At 34.8% G+C, this 24,472-nt stretch overlaps 1 protein-coding gene across 2 annotated transcripts in view; it reads left to right on the top strand.

Moving 5' to 3' along the window:
* The window catches only part of SLC15A1 (solute carrier family 15 member 1), a 58,346-nt gene that overhangs the window by 13,430 nt on the left and 20,444 nt on the right, over positions 1-24,472 (top strand). The window contains exons 2-15 of one of the 2 annotated variants that reach the window (XM_007501368.2): positions 1,732-1,748; positions 2,158-2,239; positions 2,333-2,474; positions 3,123-3,242; positions 4,209-4,308; positions 4,528-4,618; positions 11,512-11,595; positions 18,227-18,309; positions 19,482-19,568; positions 20,827-20,916; positions 21,273-21,317; positions 21,406-21,438; positions 21,543-21,631; positions 23,070-23,151. In XM_007501368.2, the coding sequence (XP_007501430.2) occupies positions 1,732-1,748; positions 2,158-2,239; positions 2,333-2,474; positions 3,123-3,242; positions 4,209-4,308; positions 4,528-4,618; positions 11,512-11,595; positions 18,227-18,309; positions 19,482-19,568; positions 20,827-20,916; positions 21,273-21,317; positions 21,406-21,438; positions 21,543-21,631; positions 23,070-23,151 (1,145 nt within the window). The remainder of the gene's footprint in view (positions 1-1,731; positions 1,749-2,157; positions 2,240-2,332; positions 2,475-3,122; positions 3,243-4,208; positions 4,309-4,527; positions 4,619-11,511; positions 11,596-18,226; positions 18,310-19,481; positions 19,569-20,826; positions 20,917-21,272; positions 21,318-21,405; positions 21,439-21,542; positions 21,632-23,069; positions 23,152-24,472) is intronic. The other variant, XM_007501369.2, reaches the window with a different exon arrangement.

Here is a 24,472-nt window from a genome sequence, read left to right as displayed (position 1 = left end):
GAATATTTAACTTGGATAGATATAGATGAAGGTAGTTAGACAGACAGACAGACAGACAGACAGATAGATAGGTAGAAAGAAAGATAGATAGATAGATAGATAGATAGATAGATAGATAGATAGATAGAGAAAGAAAGAAAGATAGATATAGCTTGGTGGTCTAAAGTATTTTGAGGGTTACAAACATAGCTGTTTTCTGTTTCTCAGACTCACCTTTTTGATATCTTATTATCCAAGTGATGCTGCCTTATCCTTCATGCTTACTATATCCTTCCATCAACTTTGGAGTACTTGCATTTTAAATTCTTTAATTTGTGATATTTATGACTTGCCACCATGAAACTTTAATTGGATAATATGAATTATTGAGGGTTGGTTTTCATGGCAATGAATGGCTTTGGATCACTGAAAATACCCAGCAACTTGCCAGATAACACATCCAGCTTGATATCTTACTCATAATTCTGGTCCAGCTCATTGGCCAACTGTGTAGACAAGATGTTTGTTTGTTTTTTTTTCTGAACATGTGCTTTTCTTTCAGTATATTTGCATTACCCTCCTACAGAGACTGTTAAGTTTAAGTAGATCCATTTTGCAAATTATGAACAAATCATGGTACCAAAGAAAACAAGCACATGAGTCAGGACATAAACTTAAAATCTCATAAGCATTAAAACTTACATCTCAAAGTACACATCATCATCTTTGCACTTGAGCTTTCTGTCCCTGATAAGTCTGTTTACCTATGGTATATTAAGATAAGAAATGCTGACCATAATTATAGGCAATAAATAGATAGTCAGAGGCTCTCCTAAACTTAGAATCTAATAACCTCTGATCTCTCCTGTAAAGAATGTTCTCTTTCAGAGAAGTTGTAAAGGTGGCTACTTGAACCACAGTAGGTGGGGCCTCACTTCTATGACAGAGTTGAAGTTTCTTCTATTTTAGATCATGAAAAGACCTTGAGGATTAATTATCCTGATGCTCTCACATTATATGTGAGAAAATGAATAAAAACTTTATTAGTGACAGAAAAAACAACATAGTTACTAAAACACAGGATCTCAACTTGCCAAATTCAGGATTCTTTCCATAGTGGATATGTTTAATAACTTTGCTTTTTTAGTATTATTTATGATGACTGGTTGATACATATCCACATCAATGAGGTTGCAAGTCCAATTCTGTATGAAAACTAGCAAGATCCCTCCTCTCTATTGAAACTACTCCTTTAAAGAAACCATTTCTCCCTTTATTGTTGATCATGACGTAGATATAATATGCTCTTTCTTTTTCAAGAAGAAAAGACAGAAACCAGGATATTTCACAATTTGATTCATATGTGTATAGGTGGGGCAAGCCTGGCTCCATTCTCAGGGTTTTTTCTTGTTGTTGTTGTTAATCCTCTTTCAACTAGGAAGTTTTTTAAACTTGAAACTTAGCCAAATCATATTACCCAGTGACATAAACAAAAGATCCTTATTTCCATTTTCCATCTTAAAAATGAACCTAAAATTCACTAAGGTATAACACATTGTCTATGGTGTCCTAGAAAGAGTTATTTCATAACTGAAAGATCTTATACTATATTTACAGTAACCTGAGTTACCTAGTTATTGATCAAAATAGTAGAATTCAAGTTTCAGCATTTATAATATTAATATGTAAAATATTTAGAAACATTTTATTTGATTGCTTGGTCTTCACTGATTTTTTTTTCTTCCTTTTTAGGGACGACCAAATCATTGGTGTGTATATCATTTCAGCTATTTTGTAATGTCTTCCTTCTTCAAGACTTCCATATGCATAAATAATTCTATTATACTCTTAAATTTTTATTAATAATTATCAAGTAGTCTTCAATATCTCTTTTGAATTATAAAAAGATTATACTGACAAATTTTTATATTTCACCCAATAAATTCTGTAGCTAGACTTTTTTTTAGATTAGGTTACAGTAGATATTAAATGATTTTAGACAAAGAACTATAAACATTTAAATTCTGAATCATTGTATAACTTTGGAACTTTGGGTAAGTAACTAAATCAAACTATTTCCTTTCTTGTCCTGAGAATATTAATGTGAAATAAATTTGGGTAAGAACATGACATATACTTAAATTGTATACTAGAATATCTTCTTCCCTTCCTTTTCAGAGTTGCTTGGGTTATCCTATAAGCATCTTTTTCATTATCGTCAATGAATTCTGTGAAAGATTTTCCTACTATGGAATGAGAGGTAACTATTTGAATTCATACTCTTCCATTAACCTCAACAAATGATTGGATATTTTAACATCCATTTTTTATTTCCTGATCCTTCCACATACAGCAATTCTTGTTCTATATTTCCAACGTTTCCTTGGATGGAATGATAACCTGTCTACTGCCATCTATCACACGTTTGTTGCTCTATGCTATCTAACACCAATCCTTGGAGCACTTATTGCTGACTCATGGCTGGGAAAGTTCAAGTAAGTAGTTTCTATTTTTTTCTTTAAGAAAAATTCATATAGAATTCTTTTTAGGGTTTGAGAGTTATAGATGAAATTATATATGCTTTTTTCTTTAATGTAGATAGTTAATTTTCTACATTCTTTGAGTAATAGAATGGACTGATCAATAAAAATTTAAGCACATACTATGTGTAACGCACCATGCTGAGGTATAGATGAGAGTGAATATAGGGAACATCTTTCTTTGTAAGCCTCATAATTTCACTGGGGTTAGAAAGCATATACCCAATAGACTGAAATAACTGTCCTATGCATGGTCAAAGCAAAGAAGAGGACTCGAGTTGAAAAATGAAGGTAGAGGGCATTCTTAGTTGAAAGAATGACTTGAGCAAAGATACAGAGGCTGGAATGTCTGATTTTAATCACATTAAAATAAAAAGTATGCTTTGCTACTTCTTTTGCAATTCAACAGCCATTTTCTATAATACTTGTCATTATATGAAGCAGATAGTTATAAAAGATCTCAAAATAACTTCGTACAAATTTTCATGAATATGGTATCAAGAGCAATTGATATTTATGAAATGGAAAGTCTTTTTTTGGCATGATGAAAAGTTTACAAATATAGTTAAATCTTATTATCCCAACCTTTTCTTTGTTTTATAGAACAATCGTCTCATTATCCATTGTTTATACTCTGGGGCAAGCAGTCACTGCCATAAGTTCTATTAATGACCTCTCAGACAATAACCATGATGGAAACCCTGATAACATCGCATTACATGTGTAAGTTGAGACTTATTCTTTTGTGTAATTTTTTTTCAGCCAACCTGTTTAACTTTATTACCTCTTGCCCTCTAAAAAAATGGAGCCTATTCTTCCATAGTTAAATATAGAAAAAAGAGATCATTCCTGTTGACCATAAGAGGGATCTTGAGCATATCATGTCAGATGGTATTGTCTGTCTTATGGTTTTGATGTTCCACCTACCTACATATCTTGGTCACAGGCAATATATATTAGGCTCAGACTATCCTTGAGGCAAATGAAAGACTCCTAGTGACTAAAGAGCTTTAGTCAAGTTGTGATGATCTCGATGATCTCTACTTGTGATGATCTGGTGATCACTAGGGGGGAAAGTGAGGACCTCTTCCCATCCTCCTTCAAGAGAGTTACTTGAAAATTTATTTCCTATCCTTGAATCAACCATCTTTTAGCATTCTAGCAGTAAGCTTCAGGTTTTCTTCTGGTATCTTGATTCATAGATCTCAACATTTTACCTCTGTTAGTGTAACCAAACAGAATTGGCTACTACCCAACCCTATTAATCCCAACAGTGATTTTAAGCTGTTTTTTCTCAGAGGTTTTAGCTCAACTATCCTTCATCATGTATTTAACCTCACTTAGTCACATTTTTGTATAACCCAATCAATGGCATTTGATATAGTATGTCTGTATCATCCATATAGATCTGTTGTTTATTGGGTGGAGAGAAAATTTATTGTATGCTACTAAGGACAAAATTTATAGGAATCAGAATTTCATTCAATTTCCTCAATAAATATTTAAGCCAGCTCTGTAGTGTCACCATATCAAAGACTACAGAAAGGAAGTATCGTTATGAAGAGAGAAGAAACTACCCTTCAATATTTGAGCCCCTTCTATGCTACCATACTAATGTTGCAGAAAGGGAGTATTCTTTGGAACACAGAATGGATGGATATTTTTTAAAAAGTTAATACCTTTCCCTAGATCTTTGTCTATGATTGGACTTGCCCTGATTGCCCTTGGTACTGGTGGAATAAAACCTTGTGTGTCAGCATTTGGTGGAGATCAGTTTGAAGAACATCAGGTATGTACCCTTTGTTGAAAATTGATGACTGGATCAATATGTCTAGAAATAAAATTCCATTGACATAACTTCTTATTAGCCACTTGGTTTTTTCAAGAATGTTTGGAGCAATGTGCACAGTGACAGAAGATGAACTAATGTCAGGTACCAGTTGGTTTTTGTCCTTCATAGTTGCTATTGATTTGTACTCACTATTTTTTAATATCCTCTTTAATACAGGAAAAACAAAGAAACAGATTCTTTTCCATCTTTTATCTGGCCATCAATGCTGGAAGTCTGCTTTCTACAATTATAACTCCCATGCTGAGAGGTAAAATATCTCGATCCACTTCTTCCTCTTAATTGGATAGAGAAATCATGTGTCATTGTGTATTGGATTGGGATTCAGAACTTGCATCCAAATGTCAACTGTGGCAATTTAGGCCAAATCTCTAAATCTCTATTGTCCACAGTTTTCTCAATTGTAAAAATCAGGGAGCTTGATTAGATCTAAAGTGCTAATTATGGTCCTATGACATTTTCCTTCTTCCTTTGCTATACCTCTTTTAAAAACAAAAAGTACTTTCCCCTTCTTGCAGCTCAGGATAGGAAGAGAAATATGGACTCATTTCCTACGCAATTTTATCTCTGCATTCTAGTCCATTACTACTTATATCCCAAAGAAACTTGTATTCATTAGCTTTTAATCCATAGCAAAGTTTATTTAAAGCAAAGGAGGATAATTGACATTTTTAAACCCCCACACATATAACATATGAGCCAGAAGCTGTGTCTTGAAAAATAAAGAAAAGAATATGACCTTTGAGAAAATAGTACAGGTATTTCCTAAGGAGGAAAAAACTGAAAAGATAATAGAATTCATAGGATGCCATTTGAAATATATTGCCAAACTCAACTCAACTGAATGTTGTCAGACTTTAAGACAACAACAAAAATTGATTTAACAATAGCTAAGTAGAAAGGTATCACATTACAAATTAGTCATTGAACTAACAAAACTTTTCTACCAAAAAATTACAGGAAACACAATTTGGAAACACAATTTGGAATAAAATATTTTGAAAGTTAAAAGAACTCAATCTCTTTTTTATAAATTAATTTTTATAAAATTTTAATAATGGCTTTATGTTATATAATTATGATTGTAAATTATATGATATATTATTTTAAAGTAAGCGTAAATTAAGTGGATTAGTAATTTTAAAAATCTGAGCAAGCAATTTTCAGATAAAAAATAAAAGGCATTAATAATGACATAAAGGTGTTCTAAATCACTTGATAAGAGAAATGCAAACTAAAACAACTCTGAGGTACCACCTCACATCTATCAGATTGGCCAATATCATAGTAAAAGAAAGTAATAAATATTGGAGGGGATGTGGCAAAATTGGGACAGAAATGCATTGATGATGTTGTGAATTAGTCCAACCATTATGGAAGGCTATTTGGAACCATTCCCAAAAGGCTATAAACTTCTTCATACTCTTTGATCTTATAATACCACTACTGGGTCTATATACCATATAAAGATCATAAAAAAAGGGGAAAGGACCTACTTGAATAAAAATATTTATGGCAGCTGCTTTTTGTGTTATCAAATCATTGGAATTTGAAAAGATGTCCATCAATTAGGGAATGGCTAAAAAAATTTTGGAATATATTAGTGATGGGATACTATTGTGCTATAAGAAATGATAAGCAGGATGATTTCAGAAAAAGCTGGAAAAGTCTACATGGACTGATGAAGAGTGAAATAAGCAGAACTGGAAGAATATTGTACACAGTAACAGCAATATTGTACGATGATTGGTTGTGAAATACTTAGCTACTCTTAGCAATACAATGATCTGGGACAATTCTGAAGGATTTGTGACAAAGAATTCTATTTATCTCCAGAAAAAGAACTCTTTGACTCAGATCAAGATCAAAGCATACTATCTTCACTGTAGTGCATTTACAGTTCAATTTGGGGCTTTGGTTTTATATGAGCATTTTCTTACAACAATGACCAATTTGGAAGTATGTTTTACACAATAATAAACATATAACCCAGATCAAATTATTTACCATCTCTGAGGATGGTGAGAAAAAGGAGGAAGGCAGACAATATAGATCTTATAATTTCAGAAAACTATGTGGAAAATTGTTATTGCATCTAGTTTTGAAAATAAAATATCTTTGAATAAAAAATTAGAAAAATCGAACCCAAATTGACAAAATAAGAAAGCCAAAGTTACTAATCCACTTGATTTATGCTTACTTTAAAATAATATATCATATAATTTATATCATAGAAAGAAAAATTAAATAGCTCCCTAAAGAACTGGTATGTTAGAAACTCCAGAATCTGAGGAATTAAAAGTTAATTCTAGTTAACAAAGAACACATTATCATGTTTAATTAACTATCTTGAAAAATTGGCAATCCCATGAGGTAAATATAGACATGATCCCCAAATCTATTAAGAATCAGGGAGACCTTTAGACATATCACAAATGAGGATCAGTATGAAACTAATAAATAAAATAGACACGTCAAAATTATTATAATGATCAAGTAGGATTATGATATTGACTGCTAGGATAAGTCAATGTTAGGAAATAAATTAATATAATTACTTCTATGAAAGTTCTACTTTGGTGTTTAGTCATTTCTGAATCTTCATGACTCCATTTGGGGTCTTCTTGGCAAAGATATTGCAGAAGTTTGCCATTTTATTCTCCAGCTCTTATTACAGATGAGAAACTGAGGCAGAGATAAGTGGCTTGCTCAGGGTCACATGGCTAGTAAATGTCTGATTTTGAACTCAGAAGATGAGTCTTCCTGACTCCAGGCTGGACACTCTATCCACTTCACCACCCAGCAGACTAAAGTTCTACTACAGTGCCTTATTGCAGAAGTTCCTAACCTTTGGATCATGGACTCCTTTGGCAGTCTGGTAAAGCCTATGGATAGGCTTTCTCAGAATAATTTTTAAATGAATAAAATAAAACACACAGGGTCAAAAGAAACCAGTTCTATTGAAATAACGATACATATCTTTTTTTAAAAATCCAAGTTTAAATACCTGGAAACAGAGACTAGTTGAGGGGCATGGGCAGGAAGAAATAGATGTTTACAGAAACACTTCTGCTTTCTGAGAAGAGGATGTATGGACTTCCAAAGAGGCAAGAAAGTGAAACTGTTGAGGACCACAGAGACTCAGGGAAATGTAATGGAGAAAAGAGTCAGTGCCAGAGGCTTCACCACTAGATCCAGCTTCTGCTTGTTGCTTCCCTTCCCTCTCAGGGGGATCTTAGAGGGTTGGAAGATCCCAGGAATTGATCCCAGGGGCAGACCCAGGCCCAAAGGGTTCCTCTTCTAGGGTGGGCAATTTCAGAGTAAGCAATAGAGCCATTCCAAATGGATCAAGCTTTTTTGAAAGTAGTAACCATCTTGTCCCTACGAGTGTTCAACAAAGCACTGGTGGAGGTCATAGACCCAGGATCATAGAGCTGGATCCATTAGGGTCCATCTAATTGTTGTTATTCAGTCATATCCAACTCTTTTTGACCCCATTTTGAGGTTTTCTTGGCAAAGATACTGGAGTGGCTTGCCATTTCCCTCTGTGGTTATTTTTTTTTTGGTACAGATGAGGAAATGAGGTAAGCCGGGTTACGTAAATTGATAAAATTACAAAAGAAACTGGTTATATTGAAATAAAGAATTTTCTCCTCCTGTCCAAGTTCGTGGGCCACAGAAATCCATCCATGGACCTCAGATGAAGAGCCCCTGTCCTCTGGCATTGAAATGGCCCTGTGAGCTCAAACAGCTTTTAACTAAACACAAGCTCTGACAAATCCTGCCAACATGGAAAATGATTTCTGTTATTAGAGGACCAACAACCAGCTAAGTTTGGAGAAGCTCTGGAGAAGGGCTGCAAGTTTGCCCTCGTAACAGCGATTCTCAGAGACTATCTGGGCTGCTTTGTACATTGAGAGGCTTACCAAGCATCAGTGGCTTTTAGTTCAATATATTGAGAAGGAACCATAATACATACACATAGAGATATTTGTATGCAGTTGACCCAAGGGGGTCTATTTGTCAAGTTTGGGGGATTTTGTTTTGGATAACTTCCCATCTTAACTGAGAAGGAGAAGATTTACGCCCATGAAATATTTATTTAACACTATCATATAAAAGGCTTTCCAATATTTTAATTAATAGATTTCTTACATATACACCTCCTTCTATTTTTGCTCAGAGTCATATGTTGTATGGAAAAGAAAAAGTGTGTTGAGGGCAGTGAGAAAGTCAAACCAGCTCACATTATCAACTCACTCAGTGTGGCAGAGTATACAGTAATTCTCACCTGTGGTCCCCCTAACAAAGAAGGTTCATAGGAGCATGAGTTTAGTTAGCTCTAGAAGGAAATTTAGAGGACACTGATTTTAATGCCCCCCCATTTTGCAGACAAGAAAACTGAGACTTGAATAGGTTAAAGGACATGTCCTCACAAAGAACACGACAGAGAGAGTGTTTGAACTCAGTTTTGCTACCCTCTAACTTAATATCTTTTGTTTTTTACAATGTACCAGGGAAGGGTGCTAGATAGAAAAGTTATTTTAAAGCAGAGAACTCCTTCTACCTATTAAATTTTTATGTACATATAAAAATTTTATAGCATGCAATTTTAGTACAGTAAAACATATCTTTCTAAAATTCAATTTTTTTTGGCTCCAAATTCTTTCCCTCCTCTTTCCTTATCCATTGAGAAAGCAAGAAAAACAAAATCCAACAAGGTGGTAAAGTGGAGAGTGCTCGGTCTGGGGTCAGAAAGACCTGAATTCAAATGTGACCTCAGACCCATTAGCTGTGCAACCTTGGACAACTCTGTTAATCTTTGTTTGCCTCAGTTTCCTCATCTGTAAAATGAAAATAAAAATAGCACCTACCTTCTAGGGTTATTGTAAGGATGAAAATGAAATAATAATTGTAAAGTGCTTAACACAGTGCCTGGCAGATAATGAGTACTATCTAAAATTAGCTATTGTTGTTATTGTCATCCTATTGAATTTTCCAAGATAGTTATAAGACAAATCTGATTCTAGCAGGGTTGAGGTTTTATTTCTAAAATTATTCTGTTAATACAAAAAAAACCTTCCAGAGATATAAAATTGGTTATGCCTTTTGACCCAGTAAAATTACTTCAAGAACCATATGCTGAAGATGTTTATTTTCCCCAGGTAGGAAAAAAGACTCATTTGCAAAAATATTTGCAGCAACATTAATCATAATAGCATAAACTACTCAGGACCAATCTTCCCAACACCCAAGGAATAGGTGAATATTGTATAGCAACAAAATGGTATATTCTTGTGCTATAATAAATGGAAAAACAAAAACTTTAAAAAATGATGAGACTTTTATATAAAATAATGCAGAATCAATATCCATACTGATAATAGATATGTAGATTACAACCATGTATGTATGTAATGGGAATAAAATCTGGGAAGGTAAAAAGGTTAAAGAAAACATGAACTTAATTTCATTATTTCATTAAAGTTACATATACTTGATTTGAAAATACCATAATAATGGAATCTCAGAATTTGTAGTTTTAAAATTAATTATGTATTGAAATCTATCGTAACATTTTACATTTGCTCATCTGCTATCTAGTTTTTCCCTCCTTCTGATAGATTCCAGTTCCAATTCATTGTTTATCTGAACTACCTCTCCCTAATATAGATAAACTGGGACTTGCTATCTAATTGCATGTCATAGTTTGGATTACAATTTATCTCTCTTTATTTTTTTCTATAGTCTCATGTTGATATTTTTATCCCAGGATGCTTGTTGGCACAAAAGCCTATTTTGTTAACCCAAATATTCTCTTGGTGATGCTGTAGGTTTGCAAATCTTGATATTCTAGATGCCAGTGAACGACAGTTAACATAGGAACTGAGGTGTATAAATGGGTGCTCATAAGCTGCAACATGTTTCCAGTTATCACATACTTGCAAGAAGCATATAGTGAAGAGTAGCTAGGAAATGAGGGGTGGGAAAAGTTGGTCCTGTTGTGTAGAAAGAGCAAGAAATAACTGATGGAGGATAGCTAGACTCTACATTGGAACTCACAAAATGTAAAAATGCCTACAAGTAGGGAGCCATAGGGTGACACAATCAAATTGCTCAAAGGATAAGAAGGCATAGATGGGTTGTTGTATACTTCAACAGAGATGATACCCAAGTCAATAAAATAAAAAATATATTTAAATATAACAAATGCAAATGTTTCTGTAGAGGCTTATTAAATTTATACATTTTTTTGAGAAGAAAAAAGATCAGAATCAAACATTTGAATTTTTGTTTAATTTCTGGGCAAAACTCTGTTAGATAATTTTTGTGACTCAAACACAAACTTTATGTTATCCAGGCTCACATTAAAAATTAAACATTGTGGGCAGAGGGGGGACAGGTTGATGGCTCAGTGGATTGAAAGCCAGGTCTAGAAATGGGAGATCCTGGGTTCAAATCTGATCTTAGATACTTCCTAGTGTGACACTAGACAAGTCACTTAACCTCCATCGCCCAGCCCTTACTGCTCTTCTGCCTTGGAACCAATACACAGTATTGACTCTAAGATGGGAGGTAAGGATTTTAAAAAGTTAAACATTGATCTAATATAGTAGGATTACCATCCAATTAAATTTCATGGCAACTTATTTCTCTTTTTTCTTTAGAGAAAATACTATAGAACTGAGAGACATAGAATTTTCTGTTAAGAACTGGTTGCTATTGTCTATTCCAATATGCTTTTTCCCCCTATGAGGAACAGGCATAGAGAGGTGACTTGTCTAACATTGGGAACCAAGTTGGAAGAAGAAACCATGTTTCCTATCATCAAGGACATTAGTCTTCCCTAGTCCTTTTTATCCCTTCATTATAACACAACTTACTGGAATAGGATATTGTATTACAAAGGCAAAAGAGAAAGTCCCCGTGGTTGAGGAAAGAAAAAATGTATATAAATTGACTGTAATCTCCTTGAGGGCAAGGTCTACTTTTAAGGTTTGTTTCATTTAGCATGATGCTTTTTATGCTTAATAAACATTTCATCTTTAAATTGGTAACTAATTTAGCTTTGATCAAATAAAATATTATGAGAATTTTTCATATAACTATAATAAACCATAATCTGATTTAATTTCCCTACAGTTCAACAATGTGGCATTCATTCCAAACAAGCATGCTATCCATTGGCATTTGGAGTTCCTGCTGCTCTAATGGCTGTATCTCTAAGTAAGTCTCCCTTTGTAAGACTCACTAATGCCACAAACTTACTGAGTTTGTACTTAGCACTGGGTATAGTTTTTTTTTTAAAGTGTTTATACTCTTGGAGAATCTAGATAGGAAGACTACCTAGAGGGTAAAATATGGAAGGTTTCATGTTTTTGCCTTTCTTTCTCCAACCTTGTTCATCAAGCTGCTTGATTCCTGCTTCCTTCTTCAGTGAGTTCAGCACCTGGCTGATATTCTTTCTCTTCTCCCTGCTCCCCACTCCCATTTGCCCCTCCCCACTCTGCCACTCTAAAACTGGGGGATGTCAGCCTATATATTGCTACTTCCTCCAAAACTACAACTTCCCAGTTCCTCAGTTTACTAATTTCCTATTACCCATCTCTCCATTCTACCTTTAAATCCAAATATGGTCATATCTTTGATCTTGTCATTACCCACAAATAGTCTACTTCCATGATTATAAACTAATATTTATTTGTCTGATCATTATCTTTTATCATTCTTTCCAGTAACCTGCCCCCCCTCCTTGGTTCTTTCACAAGCCATCATCCCTACACTAGCAGTTCACTATGCTCCCTTCTCCATCTTAACCATTTGGTGAACCAATTCAACTCTGCCCTGTCTTCTATGATCAAGCTCTTACCTTGAATTATTCCTGCCATTTTCTGCCTTTCTCCTCCTATTCAAATGAGATAATATTTATAGAACACTTAGCACAGTGTCTGGCCAATAGTAGGTGCTATCTAAATGTTCATTCTCTTCCCTTCCTCTACCCCTATTACCATCCTACTGAGCAGAGCGAAAGAAAATCACAAAACTGTGCCTGCTGAGTCTAATACAAAGTTGTTTCATAATCTCAACTGGGCCTTCAATTCAGCAAGACAATCCTATTATACCTCCCTAATTCCAGTCACTACAGTGATTTCCCCAAACCTTTTCATCCTCCTTCAAATGTCCCATGGCAGCCTCCCACCCTTTCATCTGTGTAAAAATTTAAAAATAATAATGATGATGATGAGCTACACAAAATAGATAGAAAACTATTCAATATAGAACCTTGCTTCATACCTTCCTGGAAAAAATGAGGTAATTTCCTGAGAATTCTCACTTCTCCCCTCATCATCTTATATCACTCAGATATCTTCCCCCACTCTCTCACAGGAAGAAGTGGTCTTTTTCCTTGCCAAGGCAAACCCTTCTACCTAGACACAAAATTCCATTCCTTCTTATCTTTTCTAGAAATTTCTTCCCTTTATCTTCTCTGATATCTTACTAATCTCTCCCTATCTACAGGCTGCTTATTCATTGCCTAAAAATACGCCTATTTCTCCTCTCTCCTTAAAAACCCTTACTTGAACCATCTATCCTCACTATATATAGTCCAATATCTCTTCCCTTTCCTAGCCAAGTTCCTTGAGAAAGTCCTCAGGAGCATCTCCATTTCCTTTCTTCTCACTCTTCTAAATCCTTTTCAGTCCTTTTCAGTTTATCACTTAATGAAGCTCTCTCCAAAGTTATCAATAATATCTTAATTGCCAAATTCTTTCACATAGCTATTGTTTCTGTGATTTGTTCTTTGACTCTTATTACTTAAGATTTCATCGTTAAACCTCCATTTGTGTGTGTGTTCATATGTGGATGTGTTCCATATATTGAATACTATTTTTATTGTGTTATAATCTGTAAAGGATGTATTTAACCATTTTTTTATATTTGTTCTCCTATCTCTGTGCCCTAATATCTGGTCAGGTTTTATAAGAGTTCTTTGTTCTATTGAGAAATATATACATTCTTTTGCAGTCTCATTTAGAAGATGCTCTAACTCTTTTAGTGCTATTCTCTCTACCAATTTTTTCATTTTGGTATTTTCTCTTTTTGAAATCATTCTTTTATTCAAAATTGAGAGTAAAATCTCCCATAATTATTGTTACTATGTAGTTCAATTAATTTTTTATGAATTTAAATGCTAAGATATATGAAGCATATATATTTAATGTTGATATTTGTTGTCTGTAGTTTCTTTCAGCCAACTATAATTTTCTTCTTTTTCTCTTTTATATTGTGAATATTCATTTTTTCTTTGATAGCATGAATACAACTCTTGTTTCTTGGTATCACCTTATGTATAGAAAATTATATCTTGAAACTTGATTTTTATTCTGTGCATATCTTTGTTTTTTAAATGTGTTTCTTGTAAGCAACAGATTATGGGATTTTGTTTTCTTAGCCACTCTAGTGTTCTTCTTCCTTTTATTTGTTGTTTAATCCATTCTCACTTAAAGTTATGAAAGTTAGATGTAATTTTCATTCATTTGTCTTTACTCCTGTCTTTTCCCCAAATTAGAGTTTCCTTCTAAATATACACATATTGTATTCTGCTGAGAGACTTATATTCCTAAGTTTTCTCTATATATCATATTTTCAAGGTCAATATGTTTTCCTCATAAGGCCATCATGTTTTCTTATAATATTATTGCTTTTTATTTCATTTCTTTGAGATTGTCCTTCACTTTTGTGTTTTTGCTTTCTCGATAAATTATTTTTGCTTTTGCTTCTTTGGTGAGACATGGCCCTTGTGGATTCAAGTTTTTCTGTTTTGCCAACTTTTTCTACTATGCAGTAAATTTTGCTTTCACAATTCTTGTTTTCCTTTTAAATCTTTCAAATACATCCTGAATTGGGGCTCCACTCAATTTTGGAAATCCACAGGGTCTTCTCTCTTATCAAATGTTCATGCATTGTCCTTTATCTTATAATATTTATTCACAAATGTCTAGGTTCAATTATCTTATCTAGTGGTCATATTGTTGGATTATCTGCTTATATTCAAGATCTTTACCTGAATTTTCTTCCTCCTGAGATCTTTGGTAATTTCAAAGTTTCTTTTTTTCTTTTATATTTCCCTAATGTTCACTTTCTGACTCCTTCCCATCTGACATGGATTTTCCTGGACACTAGACCTCAAATCCTTTTCCGCTAACCTCAAATCCATTTCAGGCCCTCATCACACTGGCAAATTTATATTTCAACAGCCTCAGTTTTAATCTCAAGCATCTTTTAAGGGAACAGTGCTGGTCACAACTGGATGCTGGATTCTTGTGCCACATAGCCTTACATCCAGTCATTCTGCTCCAATTTTTTTCATTCTTCAGATCTCTGGCTGTGCTCAGTTGTATGTAGTGCAGAGAGCTTCCCAAATCACTGTTTTAGTCACAGAAAAACTCTGTGCTTTCAATTTCCCAAGACAGTTGGAAGAAAAGGAATAGTTGAATTTTATTATGGGATAACTTGTGTGGCCTTGCCATAGTAGGGGATACAGTGGGGTAAGGAATGCTGAGTGAGCACATTGAAAATTAAAGAATACCTTGCTCTACATGATTTAGATCATGGAAAGCTGAAATTCTGAGTATCCTCTGAGGCTCAGTTCTGGACCTTCTTTTCTTCCCTTTCTATATAATGCTTTGGGATCTTATTGATTCCCATGAAATCTATAATTATCTCTTTGCAAATGATTCTTAGATCTATTTGCCTAGCCCTCACTTCTCTCCAGAAGCCCTCCAGTTTTTTTTAAATCACCAACTGCCTATTAAATAATTCAATCAGATATCTCTTATTCATCTCAAATTAAAATGTCCAAAACTGAACAAATCATCTTTACCCCCAAATCTTCCTCCCTTCTGAATTTTCTTATTACTATTGAGGGTACTACAATACTCTTTATCAGATGTCATCTTCAATTCCTCACTTTGCATCTTCCCATTTTCCCTTTCTGTAGTCAAGTCTTAATCAATTCTACCTTTGTGACATCTTTCATTTATGTCCCCTTTCATCTTCAAACAGTCACCAATATGGTGCAGGCTCTCTTCATTTCATGACTAGTCTATTGCAATAGCCTTTTTGTTGGTCTCTCTACTTCAAATCTCATCCCATACACTTCACTACTACCATAAGAGATCTCCCTAAAGCTCCCATCTAACCATGCCACTCACCTACATAACCAACACCAATATCTCCCTTTTAACTCTAGGATCAGACATAATAGCTTCTTTCCAGCTTTTAAAAATCCTTGAAAACTTGGTATTTTCCCACATTTCTAATTTTCTTACATTTTACTTCCCTATATATACTCTGATCCAGTGACATTGACCTCCTTGTTGTTTCTTAAACAACACACTCTATTTCCCATCTCCAGGCAGTTCCGCTGATAGTCCTCCATTTCTCGTATGTTCTCCTTTCTTACTGTCACCTCTTGGCTTCCTTCATGAAACCTTTCCCATCAAAGCTAATGCCTTTTCTCTGAAATTACCTCTAATTTATCCTGTATATATTTTATGCATACATAGTTGTTTTCCTTCCATTAGAATAAGACTTTGTTTGCCTTTCTTTGTCCCTGTGGCACTTAACAGTACATGACATATCATAAGCACTTAATAAATGAGTTTTGACTTGACTAATTGACTTGATCGATGATGACTTCTCCTTCTGAACTCCTTCAACATGTCTTTGCAACATTCATTTGCTTACAAAATGCTTGAAAAGTTAAACACTAGCACAACCAACAGCAAAAAGACAAAACCAAATGCATGTTACAAATGGTTTTAAAAGCATTCAGAAAATCAAGAAATCCATGTGGACTGAAGTACTCAAGAAAGATTTCAAAGAGGACAATAGAATTTGAGCAGAAGCTTAAAGATTGAGCAGAATCTGAACAATTCTACTAGGTTAGGGCTTAGGGGCTATGGAAGAAGCACCGTAGGAGAACTTTTGGAGAAGCCTTCTGAATGAGAGCCTGTTCACTAGACTATATTAGACATTAATTATTACAAAATCATTCTATTTTGTGGGTACTTTTGTATAGAATACTCATATTTCCCAATAGCCAAGTCATAAAGCAAAATATTATTTTTATGGCACTACAGATTGGTGTTTTAGAAGATTTGAAGATCATAGGGAGGAAGGAGCATTTTATTTAACATTTTAATAGCAATTGTTAGCTATATCTTTGTGGGTTACCCTTGTATTCTTGACCAGGCAAGTCTAGGACTAAAGCTCAATAAAATAATGCCAACTTTTGCTTCCTTTATATATATATATGTTGCCCAAAGCTAATTGTTTTCTTTTTAATCAACATGGTAGCTTATCTGCATGACCAGTAAGACCACAAATTAACCTGAAGAAATTCGCTCAAAATATCTGATGAACTGTTGAATTGTCTGATGGGAGACCTGTTTCCCAACTTATTTATTTGCACTGTTAGGTCAATGGAATGCAAACTACTTGAATTTTTTAAAAATGTAAACAGTACTTCCATTAAGTTATGAGATTTTTTATGCTCAATATTTTTTAAGAGCCTGGATAAGAGAACAATCCATTTGAAGAGTACTTAAGTGTCTTTTATGAAACTGCTTTGTAGCTTTTGTTCATGATGCCCTTGATACACAAAGAATAACACACGAAATTCTGCCCTTCACTTGAGTTATAGAGGATAAAGTGTTCCCAGAAGATGGGATTGTGTATGTGTTCTCATCAGAAAATGAACTGATGGGTGCACATTTCTCTTAATCATAACAGTTAGGAGACAAAGACATTTGCTACCCAAATGCATTGTACATAGAGGAGTGTATACAAAGAAATTTCAGAATGGAAAGAAAGTGCTCACAACTGGGATAGGATGATATGAGGAAAAACTTCCTCTCAGAAATATCTTTTCATCTGCTCTTTGAAGAAAGGCTAGCAATTCAAGGCAGAAGTAAGGGAATGCATTTCCAAATACTTACATAGGCTCAGAGAGAAGCAAAAGACAGAAGGCCAATGGAAGGAAAATGATCAATTTAGCTATAATTGAGTGCTGTGAGATCCAGTTTGGGGTCAGACAGAAAAGAGATTTAATACAAGACAGTGCATTTTATCCTGGAGTAAATAGGGATCCACTAGATCTTCTTGAGTTAGCGTGACATAGCCACATATACTCTTCAGGAATATTAATGTTATATTTACAGGATGGATTGCCATGGAAAAAAACTAGAGGCAAGGAGACGAGTCAGAGGCTTTTGGTGAAAAGTCATGGGGAAATGAGCTAAGCCTGGTGGCTATATGAAGAGAGAGGAGATAGATGAGGTGTTGATTTTATTTTCAGAGACACGATGACTAAATGGATATGGGAGGTGAGAGTGAGGGAAGGGAAGATGACTACCAACCAATGCAGAGACAATATAGGAAGCAGTTAAAGGAAGAAGATAAGTTCTTTTGGGGGGCAATGCCTATGGCACATCCAAGGGGAAATATCTAACAGGGAGCTGTTGATGATTGGTGCTCAAAGAAAAGACAATGACCCAATATAGAGATTTGGGAGCCAGCTGTCTAGACATCATTAACTGATGGAAGCTGGGAAAAACAATGAGAGATGGTACAGTGAAAGTCATAATAGCTGATTAGTAATTTAGCTGTGGCATGAAGCCATATGCGACCTTAATGGTCACAAGATCATTTTGAATTTGGCACATCCCAAGAGAATATAAGTTCTTTGAGAGCAAAAACTTTTATTTTTTCTGTTTTCCTAGCACAGTGCATGGCACAAAGTAAGAGTTTAATAAAAGTTTGCTGATTGATTCTCTAATTTGTTTCTCTTTAGTTGTGTTCTTAATTGGCAGTAGAATGTACAAGAAGGTTCAACCTCAGGGCAATGTGATGGCTGAAGTTGCCAAGTGCATTGGGGTAAGTAAGACCAACTATTCCATGGGTACACTTAATCATCTTAGAAAAATCTTTCCATTTCCCATTGGGGAAAATTTTCCTTGTATATTACATTAATACTCTTCCTTGCCACTCTACATCCTATTTTGAATTCTATATAATTTGCATTGAAAGACCTTTTTTGAAATAAGAGGAAGCTCTAAAATAGACATGGGTGTCTTCTAGTTATATTAGGCTAACTTTTGTTTTTGGCTTTAATTTTTTCTTTTTTTAACCCTTATCTTCTGTTTTAGAATCAATAAAGCAGAATAGTGGTTCCAAGGCAGAAGAGTGGTAAGGGCTAGGCAATGGGCGTCAAGTGACTTGCCCAGGGTCACACAGCTAGGAAGAGTCTGAGGTCATATTTGAACCCAGGACCTCCCATATCTGGGCCTGACTTGATCCAGGCTTTATAGATTTTAAAAGCTCTTCAAGTGTACTTGTCTTACAATAGATACATTTGGTTCTGAGAATTTTTTTGCACTTCCAAAATTCATCTTCTCCTTGGCTTCCATTTTAAAAACTGAAGATGCTTCCACCAAAAGAGCTTTAATTGAGATAAATGGGGAACCTACCACTGACTAGCAATGTCCTTTGGGACAAGTCACTCAAGTCACTCTGGACCTTAGACTTGCGATGTCCAGTCCAGGCCTTTCATTTTACCACTTCAATTCTGGATTAGGAGTGACACATTTGACCTTTAAAAATATGATTCCTTGAATACTCCAAGTAAAAAGTTAAGTTGTTCAGAACTTAAAACCATGGATGATATAAGAGTCATTTCTTGTGTTCTCTGTTCAATCCTTTTCAATCAGAAACTGAAGCCCAGAGAGGTTTAGGGTCTTATCAGAGATATTTAATGACCAAAAGGTATATATATATATATAGATCTAGTCTAGCATTCATTCAACAATTATACTACCTTCAAAGATCTTTCTCTTATTTTATAAACAGAGGAAGTGATTAATGTTATTATGCTTTATACTTGATTTAAAAAATGCCTATCCTTAACTAATTCTGGTAGTGATTGCTCATCACAAAGGTTCTTCTGTCTTCCAAAATCAAAATCTTCTCTTTACTATTGCCATTTTATTACTGTAGGCTTTCCTGATTTAATTTTGAGCTGTCTTTAGTGGTGACATTTGTTTTTCCAGTTTGCAATCAAGAATAGATTTAAACACCGAAGTAAAGAATTCCCAAAGAGGGAACACTGGCTGGACTGGGCTAAAGAAAAATATGATGTAAGTATTTTGCTCATCTTCAATTGGACTCAATCAATGGCTTCCCACTGGAAAGAGCTTCAGTAGCATTTTCTATATGATAGTCACTGTTTTAGTTGAATTTAATTTTGGCTTTTAAAATTTAATCATTATTATTATTAACCACTATTATTTAGTAATTAAATTCATTAAATATTATTGATATAAAATGTTAATTATTAATTAATTTAATTATTGTTTTTTTTAATTAACAAATTAATTTGTTGGTTACATTAAAATTCCCAGGTATATCCCTCCTTTCCTTTCATTCCCATACTAGAAAAGAATTATTCTTATCCTTATAATATGAAGCCACCCTGTTTGCTCATGAAATACTTCACTAGCATATTGTTATGTGTGTTTCTGAATGTATTCCTTTGTTTGCTAAAGCATATCCTGCTATTATTCTTTCTGCCTCATGGAATCTTTCTCTTCCTTCAAGATGTTGCTCAAGCACTGACTTGTATTTCAAGGGTTCTTAACCCTTTTTGTGTCAGGGAGACATTTGATAGTCTCAAGTTTTTGGACCTCTTCTCAGAAAGACGTTTTTAAAGGCATAAAGTACATATAGGTTTGTGTGTATGTATGTATGTATATGCACAGCCACAACACATATATGTTCTCATACATATAAAGGAAAGCAATTAGACTAAAAAACAGTTGTCTACATTTTAAAATTGAATCCACAGGAGGTCTGTGGATCCTAATTTCAAAGTCCCTGGTACATATGAAAAATTCCCCAATTCCACTCCTTGCTGACTGCTAGTTCTCTCTCCATAAACCACTTCATATTTAATTATTTTTATATATTTGCCTTTATTCTGTATATACTTCTTCTATAGACTGCATACCCACATCTATGCTTGTTGTAGTCCTCAATGGAATACAAGCTCCTTGCGAGAAGAATTTCCATTTCTTGTGTTTGTATCCCCAGTGCCTAAGACAGGGGCTGGCATATTAGAGGTGCTTAGTACATTTCTTGTTTGAAGGTTGATGTCACTCTTACGTGTGCTAATTTTTATTATTCCAAAGGTGAGTCTTTCTTTTTTGTGTTTGGTACAGTCCTGAAATATATGTAAGTTTGGAACCATAGTTTGAACAACTGTCAAGTTCTTCTGTAACTTTTTGTAATGTGAATTTCCACTTGCTTGTAAATTGGGACTCATCTAACAAAGGGAGACAGGCTGGAGTTGGCAAACGAAAGATGAAAAAAGTTCTATTTTGTTTCTCCCTGTTTTAGGAGCGGCTTATTGCACAAATAAAGATGGTGGTAAAGGTGATGTTCCTGTATATCCCTCTCCCGATGTTTTGGGCTCTGTTTGATCAGCAGGTAATATCAGCTATTGCCAGGACTGTACTTCAAATATTTAGAAAACTCTAAAGATTCCCAGGAGGCATCCATTTGGCAGTTTAGAAGAGCATTCTGGGTTCCTATCCCATTCTTAGCCACTCTGTGGCTACATTTCTAGTTCAAATATTAAAATGAGAAGGTTGGATGTGGTCAAAACAGCCTGTGAATGCTTTGGCTACATCTGGTTTTATTGTTGTTGTTGTTGTTTTAATAAGTTGCTTTGGTATCTGAGATAAAAATATAGCCAGTAGAGCATCTTAAAGCAGTCATTACTTACTAAGAATTCAGCTGATTTCATTCTTTTTTCATCACTGGGTATTTATACTATTTTTAAGGGCTCAAGATGGACTCTTCAAGCAACAACCATGAATGGAAACTTTGTAAGTGGATAAAATATCCCTCCCCACCTTAGGTATCCATTGCTCATATATGCTAGCTGATCGATGAAGTCTCCTTTCTCTCTTTTAGGGAACAATTGAAATTCAGCCTGATCAGATGCAGGTACAGTCGAGGGCTTGGGGTTCTTTATTTCTTAAAGATGACTTAAAACTTTGGATGTGGCAACATGAATTGTGTTAATTTTGTTCCTAATATACTCACAACAGACTGTGAATGCCATCCTGATTGTGATCATGGTACCAATCGTAGATGCTGTGGTTTATCCTTTAATTGCCAAGTGTGGGTTCAATTTCACGTAAGTAAAAGTTTTTATTTTAAATTTTACTTCTTTATTTTAATGTATATTAATTTATTATTTCTATTTCTATTTTATATGTGTATATGTGCATATATAAGTAAACATATAAACATTTGGGTTTATATATAATGTGTTTGTGTTTATACACATATTCATATACACATATAAATTGTATTGCTTCTTATTTTTGTTGGGCTTCTCTGCCTCAACTAGATTGAGTTCCTGGAAGATGACTTTTTATCCACTTTTCAATAATAATACCTAATAGTATTTGCAACCAAGAATCTAATAAGCATTTTCACTTAAGTTGGTCAAATAAAGGCTCAGGAGCCTCGGAGAACTTGCCTTTTAAAATTAAGCATACTTGAAAGAAATTCTGAATGTGATCTCTAAGTTATGGTTTCCTTGTGTATCCGGGACAGATACAAGATTAGACAATTTTGGATCTCTCCTATATAGGGTAATAGATTTACAACTAGAAGGGACCTTAGGAGCCATTAAGAACAATCGCTGAGGCTGAGAGATGTTAACTGATTTGTCTTTGATCACACAGATCTTAAGTATCTTGAGGCAGGATTTGAACTTGAGTCTTTTTGACGACAGGTCAAGTGCTCTGTCCACTCGGCAACCCAGTTGCCTCATGAAACAGTCCTTGACTCAAATGAGACCTCTGAGAGATTTTTTTTATCTAAACTGTTTTTTAAATCCATTCTAGTCATCTCTATCTAGTGGGTCAGCGATGAATAACTAGGTATAAATAAAAACCTCCTAGTAAATAGGAACTACATGAAATCTGAATTAGCTAGTTATATAACTAAGCTTATTCATTCAACCTGCAAAGGCATGAATTTCCTATGTGGTCTATTGGTGAAAACTTGAGACATCCTTGATTTTATTTTTGGAGGATCTTTTTGAATGGTTTGGCTAAGTTTTTAAGAGGAATGTCAGCTGATCTTCTTCTTTGGTTCAGATCTAGATGTAGTTCCATCAATGTCTTGAATTTCCATTGTAGAAAATCCTTCCACCAGGGTTGCAGCTGAGTCACTACACATGTAGTAAAGAAAGAACTGCCTCACACATTCCTCTATGAAGCAAGATTTGAACTTAGATCTTTCCGAGTCCAAGGTCAGCCTTCTGTCCACTGTACAATGTTGCCACTGATTACAGATTTGTGTTTTGTGCTTCAAAGGCCAATGCACAAATCCTTTATGATCAGTGTGTCCTATTAAAATTTTTTAATATGTAGGATCTTCTCTTACTCTTCTCTCCTTCTTTCTCCCACTCCTTCTCTGCCTCCATCTTGCTCTCATCTTGACTATCTAACCAAATGGAATTCAGTCCTGGGCTATGTTCCTTTTTTTCATATGAAAGAGTGTGTGAGGAATTCACATTAGGTATCAGTGTATTACATTTGCCCTACATCTTTTCTTTTCAGGTCTCTGAAGAAGATGACGGTGGGCATGTTCTTGGCTTCCATGGCCTTTGTTGTAGCTGCAATTATACAACTGCAAATAGATGTAAGTTCCCCTTTGTCATGAGGTAGCATCTTCAATGGCTCTAGGGAGAAGGGAATCTAAGTTCTTTTCCTCCCATGAAAGCCCCCAAAGCCTAAGAATGAACTTAATTTTAACCTTGCCAACGCAGTGTTCTACCTAGCACATCACTTAATGGTAGGGAAATGGTCAGCTTTTATCTTCTCCCCCCACCCATCCCCAGTCAAGGGGATAAAGAACAAAAAGATTGTGAAAATTGGGGGGGAGTTTCTTAGAAATTTACTTGAAGAATGGGAGGGAAAGCTGACTTCTCAAATGCCATTTGTCAGTGGACAGACAAGGCATAATGGCAGAACTGGGACCAATTTTCAGATGAGTACTGCTTTACCTTTTGGCAATCTCCTTCTTTTCTCTGCCTTTTCCCTGTGGCGCCACGCATTCTTTCCTGAAAGTGCTTTTAATACTATGGGTCAGCTAGATGGTCCAGTGGATTGAGAACCAGGTCTAAAAAAAGCTTTAAAAACGAATATTACAGAGAGTGATCATTTTCCTTCAAAGAAGGAGATTCCAAATGTGCAGGATAGTTTGGGCATATCTTTTTTCTAAGCTATCATGGAACATTTTTTTTAATGACCATACAATCTAGCTGGCTTGCTTTCCGCTCCCTCCCACCACAAAACTGACATTCAACCTCTATACCTTTGTATAAGCTTTCTTCCCTCCAACTCTCACAGCTGTAATGTGTTTCTCTGCTTTCCTCCACTTATTTTTTAAAATTAATTTTTGCCTTCTGTTTTATAATTATTACCAAGTATGGGTTCCAAGGCAGAGGAGTAATAAGGGCTAAAGAAATTGAGGTTAAGTGACTTGTCCAAGATCACACAGCTAGAAAGTGTCTAAAGTCAGATTTGAATGTTGGGTCACCAGTCTCGAGGTCTGCCTCTCTTTTCCTCCTCTTAATTCCACTTATCTTTTACTTAAGTTCACTCACTGTTCAACTTACTTAGGTATTATATCACACCCTGTCATCCCATATCTTCTAGCTATTAGTGTTCCCCCCTCAACTCCTTCTTCAAATGACCTAGTATTTACTTATCTATGAACATATTATATTCCACCAGCCAAAAAGGTAAGTTCCCCGAGGGCAGTTAATATTCCATTTTGATCTTTGCTTTGTTTATATTGAATCTTCATATTTAGGTTGAATTCAGTGCAAGGAAATAGGAAAGCTGTATGAAGTCACCTCTAAAGTGCAATGTTGGGACCCCATCTTTTAATATCTGTCAGATAGGACCACAACAGTACAACTTACAATAAAGAAATGTGTATGTGTGTGTTCAAGACC

Source organism: Monodelphis domestica, chromosome 8 (genome assembly GCF_027887165.1).
Source record: "Monodelphis domestica isolate mMonDom1 chromosome 8, mMonDom1.pri, whole genome shotgun sequence".
In the NCBI taxonomy this organism is placed as follows: Eukaryota; Metazoa; Chordata; class Mammalia; order Didelphimorphia; family Didelphidae; genus Monodelphis; species Monodelphis domestica.
The sequence above is the reverse complement of the archived record's forward strand: the minus strand, read 5'-3'. Positions and strand labels throughout refer to the sequence as shown.